The sequence below is a fragment of the Olea europaea genome, chromosome 13, assembly GCF_002742605.1.
Source record: "Olea europaea var. sylvestris chromosome 13, O_europaea_v1, whole genome shotgun sequence".
Lineage (NCBI taxonomy): Eukaryota > Viridiplantae > Streptophyta > Magnoliopsida > Lamiales > Oleaceae > Olea > Olea europaea.
Window position 1 is genome coordinate 15215061 of NC_036249.1, and position 21281 is coordinate 15236341.

The window sequence follows — 21281 nt, forward strand, 5'->3', positions numbered from 1 at the left end:
CTCAAACAAGAAAAGACTTTACAGAAGTATTTGTAGTACATCTTTCTTATCTCAACATTATTCATTGGTTGAAACACATTTGTAGGTTAAGGTAGGATACAACGTACAAATGGTTGTCCCGTTTAATTTTTGATATTTCATACTGATAAATATTTTGTTAATGAAATGATATGATATGACATATATGGCCATCCGGTACAAATAATATGATAAGATATGAACTCTTATCGGTATATGACGATACGATTTATTTTGATATGTGAATGATAAATATTATTTGGGATTTTACAAATATTTGTATCCTGCTGAGTATTCCCCATACTCACCCATTTTTCCTACCTTACAGGTGAGTACGGGTCGTGTCAAAGTGCGTCAGTTCGATGGTGTGGTTGTGCCTCGTCTAGGGAACAAAAATCTAAAATCTAGCACATAACCTCGTTTATTTTAATTTAGTTGCCATGAAAATTTATTTACAATTAAATTTATCGTGCATGTTTATTTTTACGTAGACATGTTTAAATTTGCACTTTTAATTAAATGTTTGGATTAAATTGCTTGGTTATCCGTTAATGTTATCTTACATTAGTGGGGGCAAAATTTTATTTAGAATTAATTATATAAGGTAAAACGAAGCATGTGCATGTATGATTTTATTGCAGAATTTGGTGAAAACTGGTCATATACGTATATCCATTTATTTACTTTTATTTTATCAAGATTTTCTATCATCGAATCTACTTTTCCAGTAGATAATTTACCAAACTTGGATAAAGTGAAATGAACAGTAGATAATTAGACACATAACATGGAACACGAAAATGAATAGACAAAACTCAACTTTGTGGAACCAAAATGTACCTTTTCCCAAAAATGAATGAATTTAATACTATTTTCCCGCCTAATTTCACTGTTTAGGAATAGTTTAATATTCCCCTTCTACCAAATTTGGGTCGGGTACTATATAGTTGACTGGTGGACATTAATATCATGTAATAAATTATGTTTCATAGCCTTGTGATGTTGTGACAGTAGTGTGTGAATTCTTCAATAAAATAAGGTAACTTTTGGTAGTTTTCTCTCATTTTGGGGGCCGTGTTCCACGCCTTGAAGAAAGCGAAAAAGCATATTATGCTTTGAATGATAATTTTATGTGCTTTTTCTTTTTTTTAATGTACACGTTAAAGAAATGACGAAGGAAAATAATCTTTCTAACAATTAATGTATATTTCTTTTTCTACAAATTTAAGTAAATTACCTTTTCATAATTATATATTTTATGGCATGCCACGTTGTCCCAAAATTTAAAATAAAATTTTTGGTAGCGATTCAGACCTTTAAAATTTTGGGTCGCTACATTTTTTGTCTTATAGTTTTATTTTATTTTATTTTTTGCTAATTTTATTATATATATGTGTGTGTGTGTGTGTGTGTGTGTGTGTATGTGCGCGCGCGCGTTACATCAAAAGTTAGACTTTTTATAATAATTTCAAGGGCGGTTACACACACACACACACACACCCCACATTTTAATTATATTGAATGTCATCAACATTTATCACTATCACACTTATATCCTTAACTTTTTTCTTCTTCATATTTTTATTTAAAACATTTCATTAATCAGAAAATATTGTCTTTGTAGAAAGTTCCCATCCATATTAGAATAGTCCAAGAACAATTGCTCCAACCGTCTTAAACGTCTCAACTCTTATACACGAAAGCCATGGAATGTGCATTAGGATTGGAGTTTATATTATAGTTAGTAATATAATTTTTGTGAGTAGGAATTACAACACATTTGGCTTACCAAAAGTTCCAATACTTCCGTTTATATAATTGAAAATAGAAATAATTGAAGAAAATTTTTATTAATGAGCATACTAAGTTATGGAAAACATTGTTTACCAAACAACCCATAGAAGCTTACCTTGAACGGGAAGGGTGCCATTGAGTCTGCAACTAGACAGAGATAAAATCTTGAGGGAACTCAATTCTCCAATACTTTGTAGAAAGTTCCCATCCACATTAGAAAAGTCCAAGAATAGTTCCTCCAGCCGTCTTAAGCGTCCCAACTCTTATACACGAAAGCAATGGAACGTGCATTGGAATTGGAGTTCACATTATAATTGATAATATAAATTTTGTGACTAGGAATTACAACTCATTTTGCTTACCAAAAGTTCCAATACTTTCGTTTATATAATTTTACCAGAAATAGAAGTGCTTGAGGTATGAGAATGCCCTCAAAGATTGTGCCATGTTGCTAATGTTGGAGGCACTTATGCCATCTAATTTTAGCACTCGAAGACGATGCATAATTTTGATGCCTGGAATGGAGACCTACCTAGGGTAATATTCATTAACATTGATTATTGAGAAAATGCAAAGTTAAAATGTTTAAGTATCTACGATGAAATGCAATAAACGACAAACTAGTGAAGCGAGGACGGGCCAGGAGCAAAATAACACGAATACTTCCGCTCATATATAATAAGAGTGAAGTAAAGAAAGAAAAGGAAATAATAATGAATGGGGATAAAGTACGAATTCTGGTGATATACCATAAATGGTACCCGAGTTTCCAAATTAATTGTAACTTAGGTTGAGCTCCTTCGGATTGATAAAATCATTTAGATATATTGAAAAAGACAAGTAAATATATTAAGAGGTCATAACACTATATTCTTCTTTTGACCTAAAAACAATATATCACACTTGTAAAAGGAGACTTACTTAGCATCGACAGAATGTCGCCGTTGCTAATATCATCGTTACCCTTGAAATCAAGAACTTCCAGCTTGGTTAATCCGAAGAGCCTTTCACTGCCTAGACAATTATTTCTTTTAAACAATAATATTATGCTTCGTCAAGCTAATAAAAATAGAAATAATGCTTAGAGGAAAGCAATGTTGACTAAGAGTACGCACACAAGCATAATGGTCGGGAAACAAAAAAATAATATTATACTTCTGTAATAAGTTGTGTTACAATATTAGATGAAAATAAATTTAAAAAAGTCTTATTTATTGTATATGTCTTGTACCAGAATTTCCCTTAATCTTTTACTTTTGAATTACTTGGGTTGATTAGAACTATTAATATATCAATGACATTAACTTATACGTTTGGTAATGCTAACCGTATTAGGAAGGGGAAATGATCTAATAGGAAAGCAACTAGCATAATTTTCGAAGTGGCTATTCTTAGATAACCAAATGATCTATCAAAGAACCACAGAATACAAAGTATATTGAACTTACTGTTGCTGAATTTTTTTTCTCATTAAATAGTTGTATCGAAAGCCCAGATACTTTAGAGAAAAAAGCCGACTAAGAGATGGCAAAATTTTGTGATCAGATGAATTGGAACTCAGATCAAGGGCCTCCAAATTTCTCAACTTCGGCAATCCATCAATACCCGCAACAAAATTCAATATATCTATAATATCACTCAAAGGAAAAACTTAGGCAACTGAAGAACAGAGGAATAATAAAATTTAATCAACTGGCTGACTACTTAAGTAGAGGTTTCATCGTACCTTCATTCTCAACCCATCCTACTAACTGATTCCGCTCCAAAAAGAGATTTCTGAGCTCTCAAAATGGAAGAAACGGAAAGGCATTAAAATACCAATCTCCTAATGTCCTCTCCATGACGCCATTAAGATCAAGTTGGATAACTCGTTTAGTTGTGTTGCTGCATTCAACCCCAGTCCATTGACAATAGCCAATTGTAGTCTCATTAACAACCCATGAGGGCAACAATTCTTCATCTGGGAAGTTTATATTTGCTTTGAGGTGCAAAAGAGCAACCTTCTCTTCCTTCCAACACCCTAAACAATACCATCCATTTAGTAATGAAAGCAACATCATCACCAGCATTGCCAATAACTTAATTCCCATCTTTCTTAAATACTAAACCACGAATTCTTACTTTTCTAGATAAACAAGGTTGTAAACTCTCCAATTTATAGCATTAAGTGGATTTACCGTGTTAGGTGGTTCATTTTTAATTATAGACTTTTCCTCGAAGTTGTAAAATTCTTAGCACTTTCTTATTGTTTAATTGATTAATTGGAAATGGCCCATACTCGGTTGATTGATTGAGGATCAATCGAACAAAGGAATTTCTACATTCTATTTTTGCCACATATTTTATATCTACTAGTTTGGCAGACCCAGCTGCCAATTATCTCATTTATTAGGTACGTATGGATAGAGATAATTCGAAAAATAAATAGAAAAGTGTGTGGCCGTAGTCTAATGTGGGTTTAATTGAAGTTAATTTTTAAACTTAGCCTATAAATGAAAAGAAGACACAGGAAATGAGGAAGAATCGAATAATGGGGAAATAACAAACTGGATTCTAAGACAGAGAAGCATTATTTAAATTTTATATTTTTTTCACTAAACAAAGAAATTAAGTAAAGAAAGGTATTCGAAATCGCTTAATTCTCTTTCTTGTGTGCGTGAATACTCGTGGAAATATGTAGCCTAGTGAATCTGCACAAATCTAAGGTAAATATCTATGTGCAAAAGTTCGTGGAACGTACTATAAAACCCTAAGAACAAGAACTAATCAGAATTTTTCTATTCCCGTGTGCCAAGAACATGCTAGATTCTATTTTACTAGAATTCTATTTCAGTATTGACCAAATCCGTTCCTTCATTATTGTCGAATGATCAGACACTTTAATTGAACTTTTAAAGTTGTTTTCTCTAATTATTTAGGTCCATAAAATAAAGTAAAAAGTTGGACCAAAGTTTTTTAAATTTTTTTTTAGAAAACCTGTAAATGTTTCATTAGATAGATATAAATTATTGCACATAAATAATAATAATAAGGCACTTTGTTATCAGTAGTAAGGAACCCATTATTTTCCTTAGAAGTTCATGGTTCACGATTAACTCGATCAGGTACATTTCTATTGCAATTGTTATTTGGCCATTCTATGTGGCAAACATTTAAATTTTAGGCCCTGTTTGATAGAATGGAAAATCAATGGGAAATGGAAATAGAATTCCACTTTTCAACTTTAACAATGTTTGATGGGAAAGTTTTTCCTGGAAACGATTTTCTCACCCCTCCCCTCACGCGCTTGATTTCTAGCTTTTTAAGGAATTCTAATACCTATAGGTTAGGCGAGAATTTGTATTCCATGTTCCTTTTTTTTTTTTTTGGGTCAATGAAAATAAATTCTATTCTTAATTGTAAAAAAAGTATTTTCCAATAAATGACAATTCTATGTAAAACAAAGTCAAACGAAAATCAAAAGATAGATAATTTTCTTGAATTTTTTATTTTTTTATTTTTTGGTAATGGAAACAAATTTCATCCCCAATATCAATAAATTTTATCTCTTTAATTAATAATTTTCATGTAAAACAAAATCAAATGAACACCAAAAAACACTTTTTTTTCAACATTTTTCAGGTGGAAAATTATACTAGTAAAACACAATAATATACAATTCACAGAAAAATAATTTTTAGGCAATTCAATTTCCTGAAATTCGTTTTCAATTTAATTCAATTTTATCTTCGCAACAAACGGACCCTTATTTTTAAACCAAAAGTATAATTAACGTGTTTTTCCCAAAAAACGGAAAAAGGCCCAACCTTTCATTTCCTAATACCATAAACAATGGATGTACAGAATACATTTCAATTTCTCTCTCTCACCTTTTCCACCGTCACACTCCGACGACGGCACCACCGAAAATTCACGCCTCCTCTTTTCTGATAACTTTTGCTCAACTTCTTTAAAAAAAAATTGAATTGAAAAATTGGTTGCATCAACCCAAAGGCTGAATTTCTTTCTTTTTCTTAACTCACCCCGTACTCTGGCTACAACAACACCCGATTGCAGATCATGGGCAGAAGCTTTATAGGTATTCGATTGTTTGATTCGCCAAGTTTCACCAGTAGAAGGCGTGGATGAGTTTGTAAGTGTCGTTCATTTTTTTTCTACCAGTTATTTATTTATTTTTTTCCTTCTTTTTGTTTGGATGCATTTTTTTAGCATTCTATTTATTCATACTCGGGAAATGGGTCTAAGCCACTTCTTAGGTTTTTTCTAAATTTTATTTGCCCAATTTCTTCAGTCTCTGTTTATTTTCTGTGTGCCGTGGAAATGTATCGTTAATGGATTGCACCAATTCAATTTGTATTTCTATAGAAGTACAGAAAGAACCCTTATCTATAGATTTGCAACATTGACATTGCTAAAAATTATCTAGTCACTCTGCCAAATTCAGGTTTTGATAATGTGTATATGGTTGCTGTATGTGTTTAAAATTCCATGTCACATGAAAGCACATTTTCTTGAATGCTATGCTGCTGAAATTTTCACAACCATTGATGTCAGACTTCTGTACCATATTAAATTTTAGGATTAAACCACATCTACAGCACATCATGGTTCATAGCCCCCTCACAATGAGGGGACCTCACCTCGGTTTTATTTATTGTTAATATGTGCGGGCCCCCTCCGATGTGAGGGGGCTGTCAACCGTGCGGTGTGTTGAGCTGTGCACACAGCACGGTCCTAAATTTTAAACAGATAGATGCTGCTGCAAATTATGAATGCTATCAGTGAACGTTGCAGCAAATTGAGAAATGATGACTTACCAATTTTGATTTGCTATAAACAAGTTTTTAGGGAAAACATTCAAATTAATCAAGAATGCATTACAGGTAGCTACTGTGAACTTTTATGACAGACAACAATATCATCACTTTTAGACAATAAAGTTTCAAATGGCACACCATATTAGCATTTTGGCTGCTAATAATAGCTGAAACAATTTTACAGAACATGTGTTATTCTGGATCTCACTGTTGCACTTCATTACAATATCAACAAAAAATATGAAGTCTCACATTGGCATGTTTGTTTTCTATTATTTACCCATTAAAATGAAAAATACGACCATTATCCATCACATCAAGTCACCATATTTGACTTTCTATCTCTTGTGGGGTTTCGTAACAACTATATTTTTCATTCTTATTTTTACATTAATGTGTACCAAACGAGCTCTAATACCCAATAGTTTATAAAATAAAACATTTTGATCTATTTTTTTGTAGTTTCTCTTTAACCAAATCATTCACTTCTAAAGGTTTGTCCTGTCACTTATGTGTACGAATTGTTGATATTCTGCAGAATTAAAGAATGTATGATGCCTAGCGTCTTGTGTTTATTAAGTTGACACCATTCTGTAAAATTAAACAGTAACAATAACTAGTTAAAAAGTAAAATCCAACCAATCATAGAAAAGAGAAAGTTGGTATTGATTATAAAATTCTTGTTGATGGAATTAGTTTTTCTTTGAAAACAAGTTGATCCCCATATTCGTTTTTATTTGTCCTTATATATTATTTTAGATTTACTGGTCAAGTGAGCAATTTTTTTCTTATGGTTTTCTTAAGAAATCTAAACATAGCTACCTCATTTGAGAGAGATATATATATTCATGCTTCTAGAAACAAATATGGAAAGCATAATCACTTGGCATTTATCTGACTTTATTTCTTTGTAAAACAAGTAAAGCAAAAGTTCAATTAAAATAAAATGAAATTAGTGAAATACAAATCTGAAAACGAATTAATTGAAGAAACACAAACACGAGCACACAGAGAAACTTATATATGGCACGCTCCTCGTATATAGATAAGTTGTACATCATTCATAGAAGATTAATGTTATTTGCAATCGCTCACTATCTTAGTCGCTTACTATCGTAGTCGCCCTGTGTGACATACATATGACGATTAGTGATTTGATACATTAATGTGGTAGTTTTTATTACCTTATATAACAATTCATTAACCTCCACATGTTTGTCACATAAGATAACTGTGGCAGTAAGCAATTGCCCGTAGCTTTATTCTTCATAGAATCGGTGAAAAGTTAGAACTCTGTTATCTTTATTAATCTTCATTGTCCCAAAATTCTTGCACTAGAATGTTTTTCTCATATAAGTATTTTGCTAGAAATATTGTACTGTTCCTTTATTTCAAAACAATATTTCTACTTTTTCTCTCAAATAATCTGTTTGATAAGGTCAAAATGATTGTTTTATCTATAATTTTAATTGAGAAAACTAATAAGATCCTTAATTTAGGGGGTTTCCTCAATTGAAATTGGAATGAATTTTAAAATTCTTGTATATTCAGGTGATCTCAATTGAGATTTTAATGAATTTTAATGAAATCTATTAAAATTTAGGAGTTTTCAATTGATATTTAAATTAAATTCAATGAAATTCTTTAAAATTTAGGTATTCTTAATAATTAATGAATTTATAATGATTTCATTAATAGAATGGTTTTAAAAGATTTGGATGGATTTCAAATTTAAAAAATACATATAATCAAAACGATCAAAAAAAGAAAAAAAAAAAGTACATACAATCAAATCTTTTCAAATTTCATCATATTTGAGGAGATTTTTATAGAATTTGTGGAAATCTATTCAAATTCACGAAATTTTGTTACTGTTTATAATCTTTTAAAATCTATCAAAATTTTAGTTGAAGACACCCTGTCAAACTTTGGCCATTACAAGAGCACTATTTTGAGAAATTGCTTATCTTAAAATGCAACGTGAAAAGTTAAAATTGTTATAATAAGCGATTTTATTTCTCGAAGGGGTTATTCTTTGATGATCATATGATATACTAAAGAACCACTGCAATACAAAGTACATTGAACTTAACGTCGGTATAATTTTTGCACTTGAAAAGGTTGTATGGAGATTTCAGATGTTTGAGAAAAAGAAAGCCGACTAAGAGATGATAAAATGTTTCGATCAAATTAATTGTCACTAAGATCAAGGGCATTTAAAGTTCTCAACCTTGACATTGCTAATAATGTGGCGAGATTATTTAATCCAACATCTGCAAGTGATGGCGAGGGGGAAAACGAATGGATGGAACTATTGTGCCAACAAATTGAGGTGTTGAAACAACATGTTAACAATTTTCTATCTTGATAGTCTGACAATCACAGAGATGCATCGGTTTGTAAGTAGGAGGAGGAGGGCTCTGACGACGATGAATGCCTTTTGTTCCTTCTAATTCTAAGCCAGAGATGAAATGTTACTTTTTTATGATGCTTTATAATTGATAAGTTCACAAATACATTGACGACCATCCAATTTGGGAGGAGGAACCTAATGTTAATTTGGAGAAATGGTCCATAAAATCCAACTTTAACCTTAAAGCTGCTGAAGTTAGTAAAGCTAGTTTTCGAAAGTAAGTTTGGTGAAGTTGGCTACTTTTACCACCAGTCAAAATTTTCACCTCCATCGTGCACTAATCTAGAATTTTGCAATAATATTAATTATTTTACACAAATAGTTTACAGTTTTTTTAATTAATTTTATGTTTAAGATTACAAATTTGGATATTTGGTGATCTTCACGTCGAGGACATGTTAAATTTATCTATTTATTATTTATTTAATTTTTTTGTAAATAAATAACTAGCGAAGCATTAATATAAATCTTTTCGTTAACCAAATGTTTGATACTCAACTTCAATAATTGTTACACCATCAAATCACGTCAAAGGAAAACCTGCAACTGGTTCGTTACTTCGAATGATCAAATCTGGGAAGAAAAAAAAATGATAAAATTGATTAGATAGATGATAAAAATATATTAGTTACAAAAAAGTTAGTATAGTATAAAATGATCTTCATACAAAATTACAGCAGGTACCTTCATTTTGAATATGGGAATACTTTCCAGAACACTTGGCCCTCAGAATTGGATTGTATAAATCTCAATGAAATGGAACCATACTCTTCTCCAATGAGGATTTATGTACAGAACTGTAGCAATGCAAAGCACAACACATATGTAAGATACGATGAAGCTTACATAGAAGACCTCCATGTCCATGAAACCGCGCTCCTCACTTTCATCATTAGCAGATGGTAGGACAGGTGATGATCTAGTGCTAGTACAGTTGACTGGTAATGGACGACCACAAAGATAAGGATTTCCCTGGTAGCTATCTTCACCGAAGGTTCCAAACTGACCTTTCTCTGGTATAGTACCTATTAAATTGTTATGTGCCACGCTGAAGACTTCTAAAGTGTTTAACTCAATCAGATCATTGGGGATCTTCCCACCCAAGTTGTTATAGGAGAGATCTAAGCTCTCGATCTGATGTAGGCTTGAGAATGTTGCTGGAATTGTTCCATTAAGATTATTGTGGGACAAGTTGATTGCATGGATCTCACTTAACTTTCCAAAGCTGTCCGGAATTTCACCATGTAATTTATTAGAAGAGAGATCAATTCCAGACATGTTATTGAGGATGTAACCTTTGTAAGGATAAGAATTCTTCTTTGTCGTAAATGCCACTATAATTGGCACTCTGTCGAGTACAATTATTGTTAACTCAGAGTTCTCCTTGGTTTTCCCCAGTGATATGTTACCAAAGCACTGCGGGATTTGACCCGAAAGGAAATTAAAAGAAAGGTCTATCATACTTAGTTTGTTCATCTCACAAAACTGGTGAGGGATCGTGCCTTCAAAATGGTTACCACTGAGTAGAAAAAATCTCATGCTTGATAGAGTGCCAATCCATTGAGGGATACTTCCAGTGAACTTATTCTCTCTGAGATCCAATAACTCCAACGAAGAGCTATTATAAAATGCTTCTATCAGCTCACCTTCTAATTGGTTATTGTTCAGATAGACATGACTTATTGTTGATGTATTGAAGCAGGATGGGACCGAACCACATAACTTGTTATGAGATAAATCTAAGAGGAGAAGATCCTTGAGATTGCAAATTTCCACGGGGATAGGACCCTCGAGCTGGTTATTAGACATAGAAACTATCATCGAATATGTCATATTACCCACTGATGTGGGAATTCTGCCAAACAAATGGTTGTTACTAATGTCTAACACCCTTGAATTTATGGTAGACAAGCTACTTGAAATGGTGCCTGACAAGTTATTGTTGGACAAGTCCAGTTGATCTATATATTTTAAGTCACCAAAACTAGAAGGTATACACCCATCAAACATATTTGTTGACATGTTTAATAAATACAAATTTGGAAAAATAGAAGTTATGTTAATTGGAATACGTCCATTGAACTTATTATTAGATACATCGAAAGCCTGCATGTCATGATTGGAGCTTGTTGGCAACATGAGAGTTCCTGTAAAAGCATTAGCCGACAGGTATAGTTGCACAAGTCTTGTGTTGTTCTCTAACAACCAAGTTGGGAAATTCCCTCCTATGTTGTTCTTTGAGAGACCAATAAATCTCAAGTTAGATTGATAGTAAAAGAAGTTGGGTAGTTTTGGATGGCCACTACAATTTGAAATATCAAAATCCTCTAGTTGAAAACTGGGAACCCATTTTTCCAACTCGTTTTCATTTATTATTTCATTGGTTCGCACATATAAATGCTTTAAGTTTGAATGATTGAAGAATGCCTTGAAAGAAATTGGAACTTGAAAGTGGTTACTTGAAAGGGAGAGATATTCAAGCGATGTGAGTTTGGAAAGTGGAGATGAGGCAACATTTCCGGTGAACTTATTGGAAGAGAGGCCAATTGATCTAAGAGAAGTCATGTTTGCAACACATGAGGGAAGCATTCCTTCATACTCATTCCCCATCAAATATAACTCTTGGAGAGTTTTAAGTTCACACCACCCTGCAAAAAAATCACTGCTTCAATAGCCATCAAAAAAATAGAGAGTATAAAGACTTCGCCCATAAAAGGTAAGAAAAATTTTTGTGTCCGAACTTACGTTTTAAGTAAGAAAATTACATTTTTATTGGTGAAATATGGCAATAAGTAGCTTATTTTGAATGTAACTCTTATGAGGGACAAAGCCAGAACTCTATAAAAAATTCTTTTATGCTGGACATAATTTTTACAAATATAAAAATTCATACGGAAAAGCATTGTTTACCAAACAAGTCGTTGAAGTTTACCTCGAACGGGAAGGGTACCATTGAGTCCACAACTAGACAGAGATAAAATCTTGAGGGAACTCAATGCTCCAATACTTTGTAGAAAGTTCCCATCCACATCAGAATAGTCCAAGAACAATTGCTCCAACTGTCTTAAATGTCTCAACTCTTATGCACGAAAACAATGGGATGGGCATTAGAATTGGAGTTCATATTATAATTAGTAATATAATTTTTGTGACTAGAAATTACAACTCTTTCGGGTTACCAAATGTTTCTATATTTCCGTTTATATAATTGAAAATAGAAATAATCGAAGAAACAATTTATTAATGAGCATGCTAAGTCATGGAAAACATTGTTTACCAAACAAGTCGTTGAAGTTTACCTCGAACGGGTAGGTTGCCATTGAGTTTGCAACGAGACAAAGATAAAATCTTGAGAGAACTCAATGCTCCAATACTTTGTAGTAAATTTCCATCGACTGTAGAATTGTCCAAGAATAGTCCCTCCAGCAATCTTAAATGTCTCAACTCTTATACACAAAAGCAATGGAATGTGCATTAGAATTGGAGTTCATATTATAATTAGTAATATAATTTTTGTGACTAGGAATTACAACTCTTTATGCTTACCAAAAGTTCCAATACTTTCATTTATATAATTGTCCCGAAAATAGAAGTGCTCGAGGTATGAGAATGCCCTCAAAGGTTGCACCAGGTTGCTAATGTTGGAGACACTTATGCCATCTAATTTTAGCACTCGAAGACGATGCATACTTTTGATGCCTGGAATGGAGAACTATCTAGGGTAATATTCATCAACGTTAATTATTGAGAAATGGAAAATTAAAATGTTTTAAGTGTCGACGATGAAATGTAATAAACAACAAACTACTAAATTAGTGATATGGAAGGGCTGTGAGCAAAATAATAGGGACGCTTCGGCTCATGCATAATAAGGCACAAGAAAAGGAAATTAATAATGAATAAGGATAAAGAATGAATTGAGGTGATATACCATAAATGGTACCCGAACTTCCAAATTGATTTTCACTTAGGTCTAGCTCCTTCAAATTGATAAAATCATTCAGATCTATCAAAAAGGAAAAGTAAATTTATTAAAAGGTCATAACAATATAGTCTTCTTTTGACCTAAAAACAATTTATCACACTTGTAAAAGGAGACTCACTTAGCATCGACAGAATGTCGCCGTTGCTAATATCATCGTTACCTTTGAAATCAAGAACTTCCAGCTTGGTTAATCCGAAGAGCCTTTCACTGCCTAGACAATTATTTCTCTTAAAAAATAATATTATGTTTCGTCAAGCTAATAAAAATTGAAATAATACCCAGAGGAAATCAATGTTGATTAAGAGTACGCACACAAGCATAATGGTTGGGAATCAAAAAAATAATATTATACTTATGTAATAAGGTGTGTTACAATATTAGATGAAAAGAAATTATTAAAAAAAAAAAAGGTCTTATTTGTTGTATATGTCTTGTACCAGAAGTTCCCTTAATCTTTCACATTTGAATTAGTACTTGGGTTGATTAGAACTATTAATATATCAATGACATTAACATATGCGTTTCGTAATGCTAACCGTATTAGGAAGGGCAAATGACAAATGTTTTGATCTAATAGGAAAGCAACTAGCATAATTTTCGAAGTGGCTATTCTTAGATAATCAAATGATCTATCAAAGAACGAGCAGAATACAAAGTATATTGAACTTACTGTTGCTGAATTTTTTTCTCATTAAATAGTTGTTTCCAAAACCCAAATACTTTAGAGAAGAAAGCCGACTAAGAAATGACAAAATTTTGTTATCAAATGAATTCCAACTCAAATCAAGGGCCTCCAAATTTCTCAACTTCGACAGTCTATCAATACCTGCAACAAAGTTCAATATATCTATAATATCACTCGAAGGAAAAACTTAGACAACCAAAAAACAGAGGAGTAATAAAATTTAATCAACTGGCTAGTTACTCGAGTAGAGATTTCATCTTGCCTTCATTCTCAACCCATCCTACTAACTAATTTTGCTCCAAGAAGAGATTTTTGAGCTCTCGAAATGGAAGAAACAGAGAGGCATTAAAATACCAATCTCCTAATTTCCTCTCCCTAACGTAATCAAGATCAAGTTGGATTACTCGTTTAGTTGTGTTGCTGCATTCAACCGATTCCCATTGACAACAATCAGTTGCAGTCTCATTAACCACCCATGAAGACAGTGATTCTCCATCTGGGAAGTTTATATTTGCTCTAAGGTGCAAAAGAGCAACCTTCTCTTCCTCCCAACACCCTAAACAATACCATTCATTTAGTAATGAAAGCACAATCATCACTAGAATTACCAGTAACTTAATTCCCATCTTTCTTAACTGCTAAGCCACAAATTCTTACTTTTTCTGGATAAATGAGGTTGCAAACTCTCCAATTTATAGCACTAAGTGGATTTGACGTGTTAGGCGGTTTGTTTTTATTATAGACTTTTCCTTGAAGTTGTAAAATTCGTAGCACTTTCTTATTGTTTAATTGATTAATAGGAAATTGCCCATACTTAGTTGATTGATTGAGGATTATAAAAGAACCCTATATGAGTTGAAAATTACTGTCCAAAATTGACCATCCGACTTGCCTTCCACAAATAATTCATTGACACATCATTAGACACCTATTTTTAATCACAAGTGATGGTGAATTAAAAGTTGAACATGCAGATCTCAACTTACACTATATAGTACTGACTTTTTTTTCTTCATGCACAAGAAAAAATTCTTTAAATTTTTTCCTAATGGATGGAGAAGAATTTCCAGGAAGGATATTGTTTTTCTTAAATATCTATGTGCAAAAGTGTGTGGAAAATCATGAGAATAAGAACTAATCAGAATTTTCTATTTCCGTGTGCCAAGGGCATGCCAGATTCTCTTTTACTAGAATTCTTAATTAGCACCATGTATTGACCTAATCCTACGTTCCGTCATTATTATCGAATGATCAGCTCACTTTCATTATTATCCTAGTTGTACATTTTTATTTTTATTTTTTGCAATCAAATCATTAATTGATTGACAGTTGGAAGAAGAAGACAAATATTTTGCATTCCAAAAACATTTTCTCAGTAATGCAGTGCCCCGTGGACCACGTTCCGCAAAGTGGTGGAAATTGATGAAATTTCTACAATTTGCCCCACCTATCAAGGTCTATAAATGTCTATATTACATGAGAAGTAAAACTTACAACTTATATCTATTTCGTGAAATATGGTTCATTATTTCTCTTTCATATTTTATCGTTGAAGGATATAAACAAGATTTTAATTCGACTCAAAATCTGTCATTTATTTATTCATCACTAATGCTCCGTGAAGGAACCTTATCATTTTGCATGAAACCGTTTGGCATTGATTAATTAGACATCAGCCTTAACATTTAAAAAATAAATAAAAAAATTACATTGTTATTTATTTTGAATATAATTGACGCTGTCTGCATATGGAATTTATCAATTATTTTATAGTTTTGAGATTATATTACTTTGTGATAATTTTAGATTGTTTCATTTTGATTAAGATTTCGTTCATGGTAGTATTTTATTTTGAACAAAGCACGTTGTTATTGATCTCATATTAACAAAAAATTGTCATATGTTGCCTAGTGAATCGTGGATCTCAACATTTTTTACAGTCCTAAGCAAATATCTACGTGCAAAAGTGTCATGCACTACAAAATCATAAGAATAAGAAAAAAAATCAGATTTTTCTATTTTCATGTGCCAAGGATATGCCATATTAAAGAATTACTCTTTTATTAGAATTCTTAGCACGGTCTATTGACCAAATCCTATGCTCCATTATTGTTAGAATTCTTAGCACTATAATTGATGACGATAAACAAATCATAAATGTTTAATTTTTGCATGTAAAAATGATACACATATATTTATGACCAAGCATAAATTCTATTTATTCTATTAGTACTGTTAATAAAAATGCTCAAGTATTGCATAATTAATTCACAAACAATTGATATTCTTCATATTCCAAATAACAGTAACTGAGTAAGATATATAATCTTTTATCTTGTTATAAGATATTTAAATTCTTGATTTTTTTAATTTTTTAATTTATTATTATTATTATTTTTAATTAATTTATTTTTTTAACAATCAAATCATTGATCAATTGACAGCTGGAAGAAGAAGATAGAACTATTGTACATTCCAAACAACATTTTCTCAGTAAAGCAATGGCTCATGGACCCCATTCAGCAAAGAATTTCTACAATCATCTACGCCTATTAAGGTCTAGACTTATCTACAACCACACCTTTTTCCACCGTGAGAAGACTTCCAAATGTCCATTTTAAAAGTGGTAAACTTATGTATCAGTTTTCTAACTTATGACTCATATCTATACCGTGAAATATGGTTCATTGTTTCGTCTTTCATATTCTCTCGCTGACAAGGACAGATCCCTAATTTTCATTAACGTGGGCTAAAATTTAGAAACAACATTTTCTCAGTAATGCAATGGCTCATGGACCCCATTCAGCAAAGAATTTCTACAATCATCTACGCCTATCAAGGTCTAGACTTATCTACAACCACACCTTTTTTTCCACCATGAGAAGACTTCCAAATGTCCATTTTAAAAGTAGTAAACTTATGTATCAGTTTTCTAACTTATGACTAATATCTATACCGTGAAATATGGTTCATTGTTTCCACTTTCATATTCTCTCGCTGACAGGGACAGATCCCTAATTTTCATTAACGTGGGCTAAAATTTAGAAACAACGATGCAATAAAATTTATAGATAAAAAAAAAAAAAAAAAAAAAAAAAAAAAAAAAAAAAAAAAAAAAAAAAAAAATTTATAAAAAAAAAAAAAAAAAAAAAAAAGTCATCGAAAGACAATATTTATTCAAGTAGTTCTGTTGAGGGTTTGAAACATGCAATAAAGATGGCGTTGATGACGGTCCATGACGGTCCATACAATGGTCACAACCTGAGTTGGGGTAAACTTCAACACTATCCCTTTCCTTCTTCACCCCTACTAACTTTTCCAAATCTGAAACCCACATCATAAATATTAAACTATCTTCCTCCAAAATAATCAAAGGCGAAAAGGGAATGCAAATTATCTTAGGAATATAAAAGACTAAAAAAAAATGAGAAAATACAATTTATTGTTTCGGAATCACGAGATATAGATAGAGAGAGAGGAGATGTCTGGAATGGGTTTGTGTTTGGGTTTGGGTTGGGGAAATGGGCTCATTTTAAATGTACATCTTAAAATGAAGCATTTAATTACCATTCCTCTCAATGCAAAGCATTCAATCAATTTTGAAAGTCTATACACTAAAATGGGTTTGGGTTCGGGAAATGGGCTCATTTTAAATGTACATCTTAAAATGAAGCATTTAATTACCATTCCTCTCAATGCAAAGCATTCAATCAATTTTGAAAGTCTATACACTAAAATTTATTCGAGAAATACGTTACTTCCTTCATTAACAAATGTCGTTTCCTCATCAGTGGATTCCTGGCCGACAAATTTATTCCTTTTGGTTAGAAAGGTTACTTATCTCCACTTTTATCCTTGAATTCTTTTGATTTTACATAACTAAAGAATAGGATTGGCAATGGAGTGGGATCTAGGTCCCCCACCCCCACCCCGTCGAGCATTTTCCCGCCCCGTTACTCATTTAAGGTAACAGGACAAGGTGGGGTCAGGTAACGGGCAGGGCAGTGCGGGGAAATGCCCCTACCCCTTTTTATTTTAGTTTTTGATAATTCATTGTATTGCCCTCATTCATTTAAGTGAGACAATAATATAGTTGTTAAATTTTTAATTAATTAATTTATTTTTAAAAGTTAAATTATTCGAATATATTTGGTAAAATAAGGTTTTTATTGTTTATTATATTCCTTAGATAATTTTAGTTGCCATCTTCTATTACAATAAATGAAATTTTGTAGAGTTTTCCAATATTGAATTTTAAAAAAAAATAAAATTAGCGGGGCGGGATTGGTGTTACTCGTACCCGCCCAGTTCTCACCTCAGGGCAGAATTCCTCGCCCTGAATACCAGATTAAGTTGTTAATCTCCGTCTCACTTGGGGCGGGTCCTATGGGTATCCGATTTGATAGGTTTTTTTTTGCCATTCCTATTAAAAAAGTAATTGAGTAAACATTAGTAAGAACCAAGTAAAAAAATTATACTATTTAAATAGAAAATTAATATCAGACAAAAAAGACTAATTTGGCTAAAAATTACATGAAAAAGACCCATATAAGTAACCAATCCCATAAATCCTACTCATAGATGAAACTTACTGACTACCTTGAAACAATCGAAAGGCAGATTTCCAAATATGGAGCCCATCTCAATCGAGTGAGGACTGATACGGCGTTTCCTAATATTCTAGCATCTATGAAAGAAATAGAGAGTAGAGAAGGTGAGAAACACATGGAGCAAATAAGAGCATCGACTCTCTAAATACAAAATACTCCTTATTTAAAAGAGATAATACTTAAAAATGAGCTATAAAAGACTCTTTATTTTAACTTTTGTAGAATAAAGAATGGATTTGACTTCAAGTTAACACTTAAAAATAAGCTAAGCGATTTTTTATATTAATTTTTAAAATAAATAGTGAGTTTAGCTCTTAAAATTAGAGAGTCAAAAACTCATTCTCTATTCTTAATGTATAATGATTGCATTTAATAAGTTAAGGTATTTCAATAATATTGCTTAAGCAACTCAAACTACATTTAAATTGATTGGCCATTGACATATAAAAATAACGTTAATAAAATATAAGGAGAAATTAACAAATGTTTTCTGAGAAAAGCAAAATAAAGAGCCATAATAATGAACAATGTTGAAGTGTAAAAAAAATTTGACTCACAAAATTTAAAAACTCTTTATATAATACATAAGATGCTATAGTCTCTTGAATATAAGCCAAGCGGGATGATGTCTAGGTTTGGGTTTAAACTGGACTAATGGGTGTTGGACTTGGGCTATTATTAATTTTAATACATACGTCCATTGATTTGACGGTTGGCTAACTAAAGTAAATAATTAAAAAAATACATAATTGCCATAGTTTGAAGGTAGGCTAACTAAAATAAATAATTAAAAAAATAAATAATTGCCATAGTTTTAAAATACACTTTCAAATTTAATGAACTTGTAGAATTCTTTCAGAAATCATGTGATCGCATTTATGATCATCTGGTAAAGTTTTATAACTTATTAATTTATCAAACAGGTCAAGATCATGATAACATATAATTAATGTCACATTCACATGCTAATCATGTCACAAAATGTCACGGTCAGAAAAACACAAATTGTGGGGTGCTATTTCGAATTTAATATCAAACTACCGTTTTATTATGTAGTAGACAAAGATATGTAGTGGCGGCGATGGGCTGCTATTGCCGTGGGTGTGGATTGGGAAATGTGGGTTTGGATTTGGAAGAAATGAATTAATTGATGGGGTAGGGTAGTGTGAGGTAGTGTGGGTTATAGTATATACCTGACTCTTGAAAAGATAAATGTAATTCTGATTTTACAAATGAAATGATAGAAAATAGGGATGGGTGTAATTTTTCCTTAAAAAATGTAAAATTGGATTTTAGCTCGCACGAGTTGATGCCCAGGACCATCCATCCCTAGGAGAAGGTTGTGATCATGATTGTGGTGATCCTAGATGGTGGTGGTGGGATGGTGATCGGAGGACATTGAAGTCGCGAATAGTTTTCAGCACAATGGTGCAACAGGAGGTGCAAAGGAGGCTGAACCTTTTAAAAATGTGCAGTGCAGTCTCAAACCTTCAAAAAGAGTAGCACATATTTCTCATACCTTTTAAATATATGTCATGGAAGGATCTTTAGACGATTTTTGTCCAAAAATCTATTACTTGACCAAAAGTAATATATTACATAAATGAATGAGATATCTATATTACTGGTTTGGATTTCAATATGGAATGTATTCTTCTTCCTCATTCATTTCCCCACTACACTTGCACAATTACATTCTGCCTTCCAAAATTCTTGAATTTACAATTTCTATCCTCTCCCTTTTCATTTTTCTCCTTATTTAACCATAATCCTTTTCCTATCTACTTCCTTTTCTTTCCCTTTTATATTTATAGACAAATAAGAACATGCTCCATTCTCTTTCAATAAACTAACATCCATCTCACTCATTTCCAATTATTATTGTTCAGTATTTCTTCTCCTTTTGTCTAAGTGTGTTTACAGAAGCTATTCCATTTAGTCAATTATTTTTCTTGCTAACTCCTCTTAATTTCTTGTTCTAATTGCAACCTACTTGTAAACCCATTTGCCAATCTTTCTTTTTGTTCTTCTCTTTTTCTTTTTACAATTCCTCTTTTGATTTCAAATTAGAATATCATCTTGCTTCCTTTTCTTTTTCTCTTCTTTCATTTTTCCTGTTCACCGTTTATTATCTTGTGTTTCCTACTATTCTCCAATTTTTAAGATGAAAAAGCACAAAAAATGATCCTTACCTCCTTGTTTTGCCAAATGAAATGAAAGCACAAATCTACTGTCATTCCCTCTTTCTGTTTTTGATCTCTACTCTAATTCTTCTTTTTATTTTAATTCTCTTACGGACCATCTTTCTCACCGTATTGTGTCTCTCTCGATTGCTATATGGAGAATTCCATATGCAATGTAATTATATTAAGACCCCGTTTGGCCCCTTTTCTCTTTCATTTTCTTTCTCTTATTTTCAGCCACGTAATCTTTCATAAAATAATATTACATATATTGAAAACTTTTTATTCTTTTTCAACCATACATTCTTAAAAAAAAATACTATTCCAACCATTACAATTTGGAAAAAAATGGGGGCTAAAATATGGGTTTTAAGAACCAAATGATGGGGATCTCCAATCAGTTTGCAAGTTCACACCCTTATTATCTTACAATGTAAATTTTTAACCCTTTAATTCTAATATAAGGAAAATTAAATCCCTAGATTCATATTTTATATTAACTACAAATTAGACCCCATAAAAATCATTTGTTCGACTTAAGTCCTTGGCCTTGACTTTGACTACAAATGAGTGGGGTATAACATCTTTCGAGTCTGGTAGTTCCCCCTATGCAAAGTCTATCAAGAAAACTCTTCATGAATAACAATGTTATATTCTGAGTCATTGATCCAATCATCTTCACAATCCATTTATTTAGGAAAGACTATCACCAATGCTAATTTGTCCTTTAGACTTGAATTGATTTTCTTTTCTCGAGCGTGTTCAATTATTATTGT

General features: G+C 32.0%; 1 protein-coding gene across 5 annotated transcripts in view; it reads right to left on the reverse strand.

The window, feature by feature from the left end:
• Window positions 1–9495: 9495 nt before the first annotated feature.
• LOC111407706 (probable LRR receptor-like serine/threonine-protein kinase At4g36180) overlaps window positions 9496–21281 on the reverse strand; it is a 101583-nt gene continuing 89797 nt past the window's right edge. The window contains exons 1-9 of one of the 5 annotated variants that reach the window (XM_023037349.1): window positions 13975–13995; window positions 13698–13853; window positions 13146–13238; window positions 12974–13048; window positions 12589–12741; window positions 12342–12488; window positions 11975–12121; window positions 9727–11690; window positions 9496–9615 (exon numbers count right to left, since the gene is read on the reverse strand). In XM_023037349.1, the coding sequence (XP_022893117.1) occupies window positions 9769–11690; window positions 11975–12121; window positions 12342–12488; window positions 12589–12741; window positions 12974–13048; window positions 13146–13238; window positions 13698–13719 (2559 nt within the window). In that variant the 5' untranslated portion in view covers window positions 13720–13853; window positions 13975–13995 and the 3' untranslated portion in view covers window positions 9496–9615; window positions 9727–9768. Of the gene's footprint in view, window positions 9616–9726; window positions 11691–11974; window positions 12122–12341; window positions 12489–12588; window positions 12742–12973; window positions 13049–13145; window positions 13239–13697; window positions 13996–21281 lie in introns of those variants that run through there. The other 4 variants (XM_023037347.1, XM_023037346.1, XM_023037345.1 and 1 more) reach the window with 4 other exon arrangements.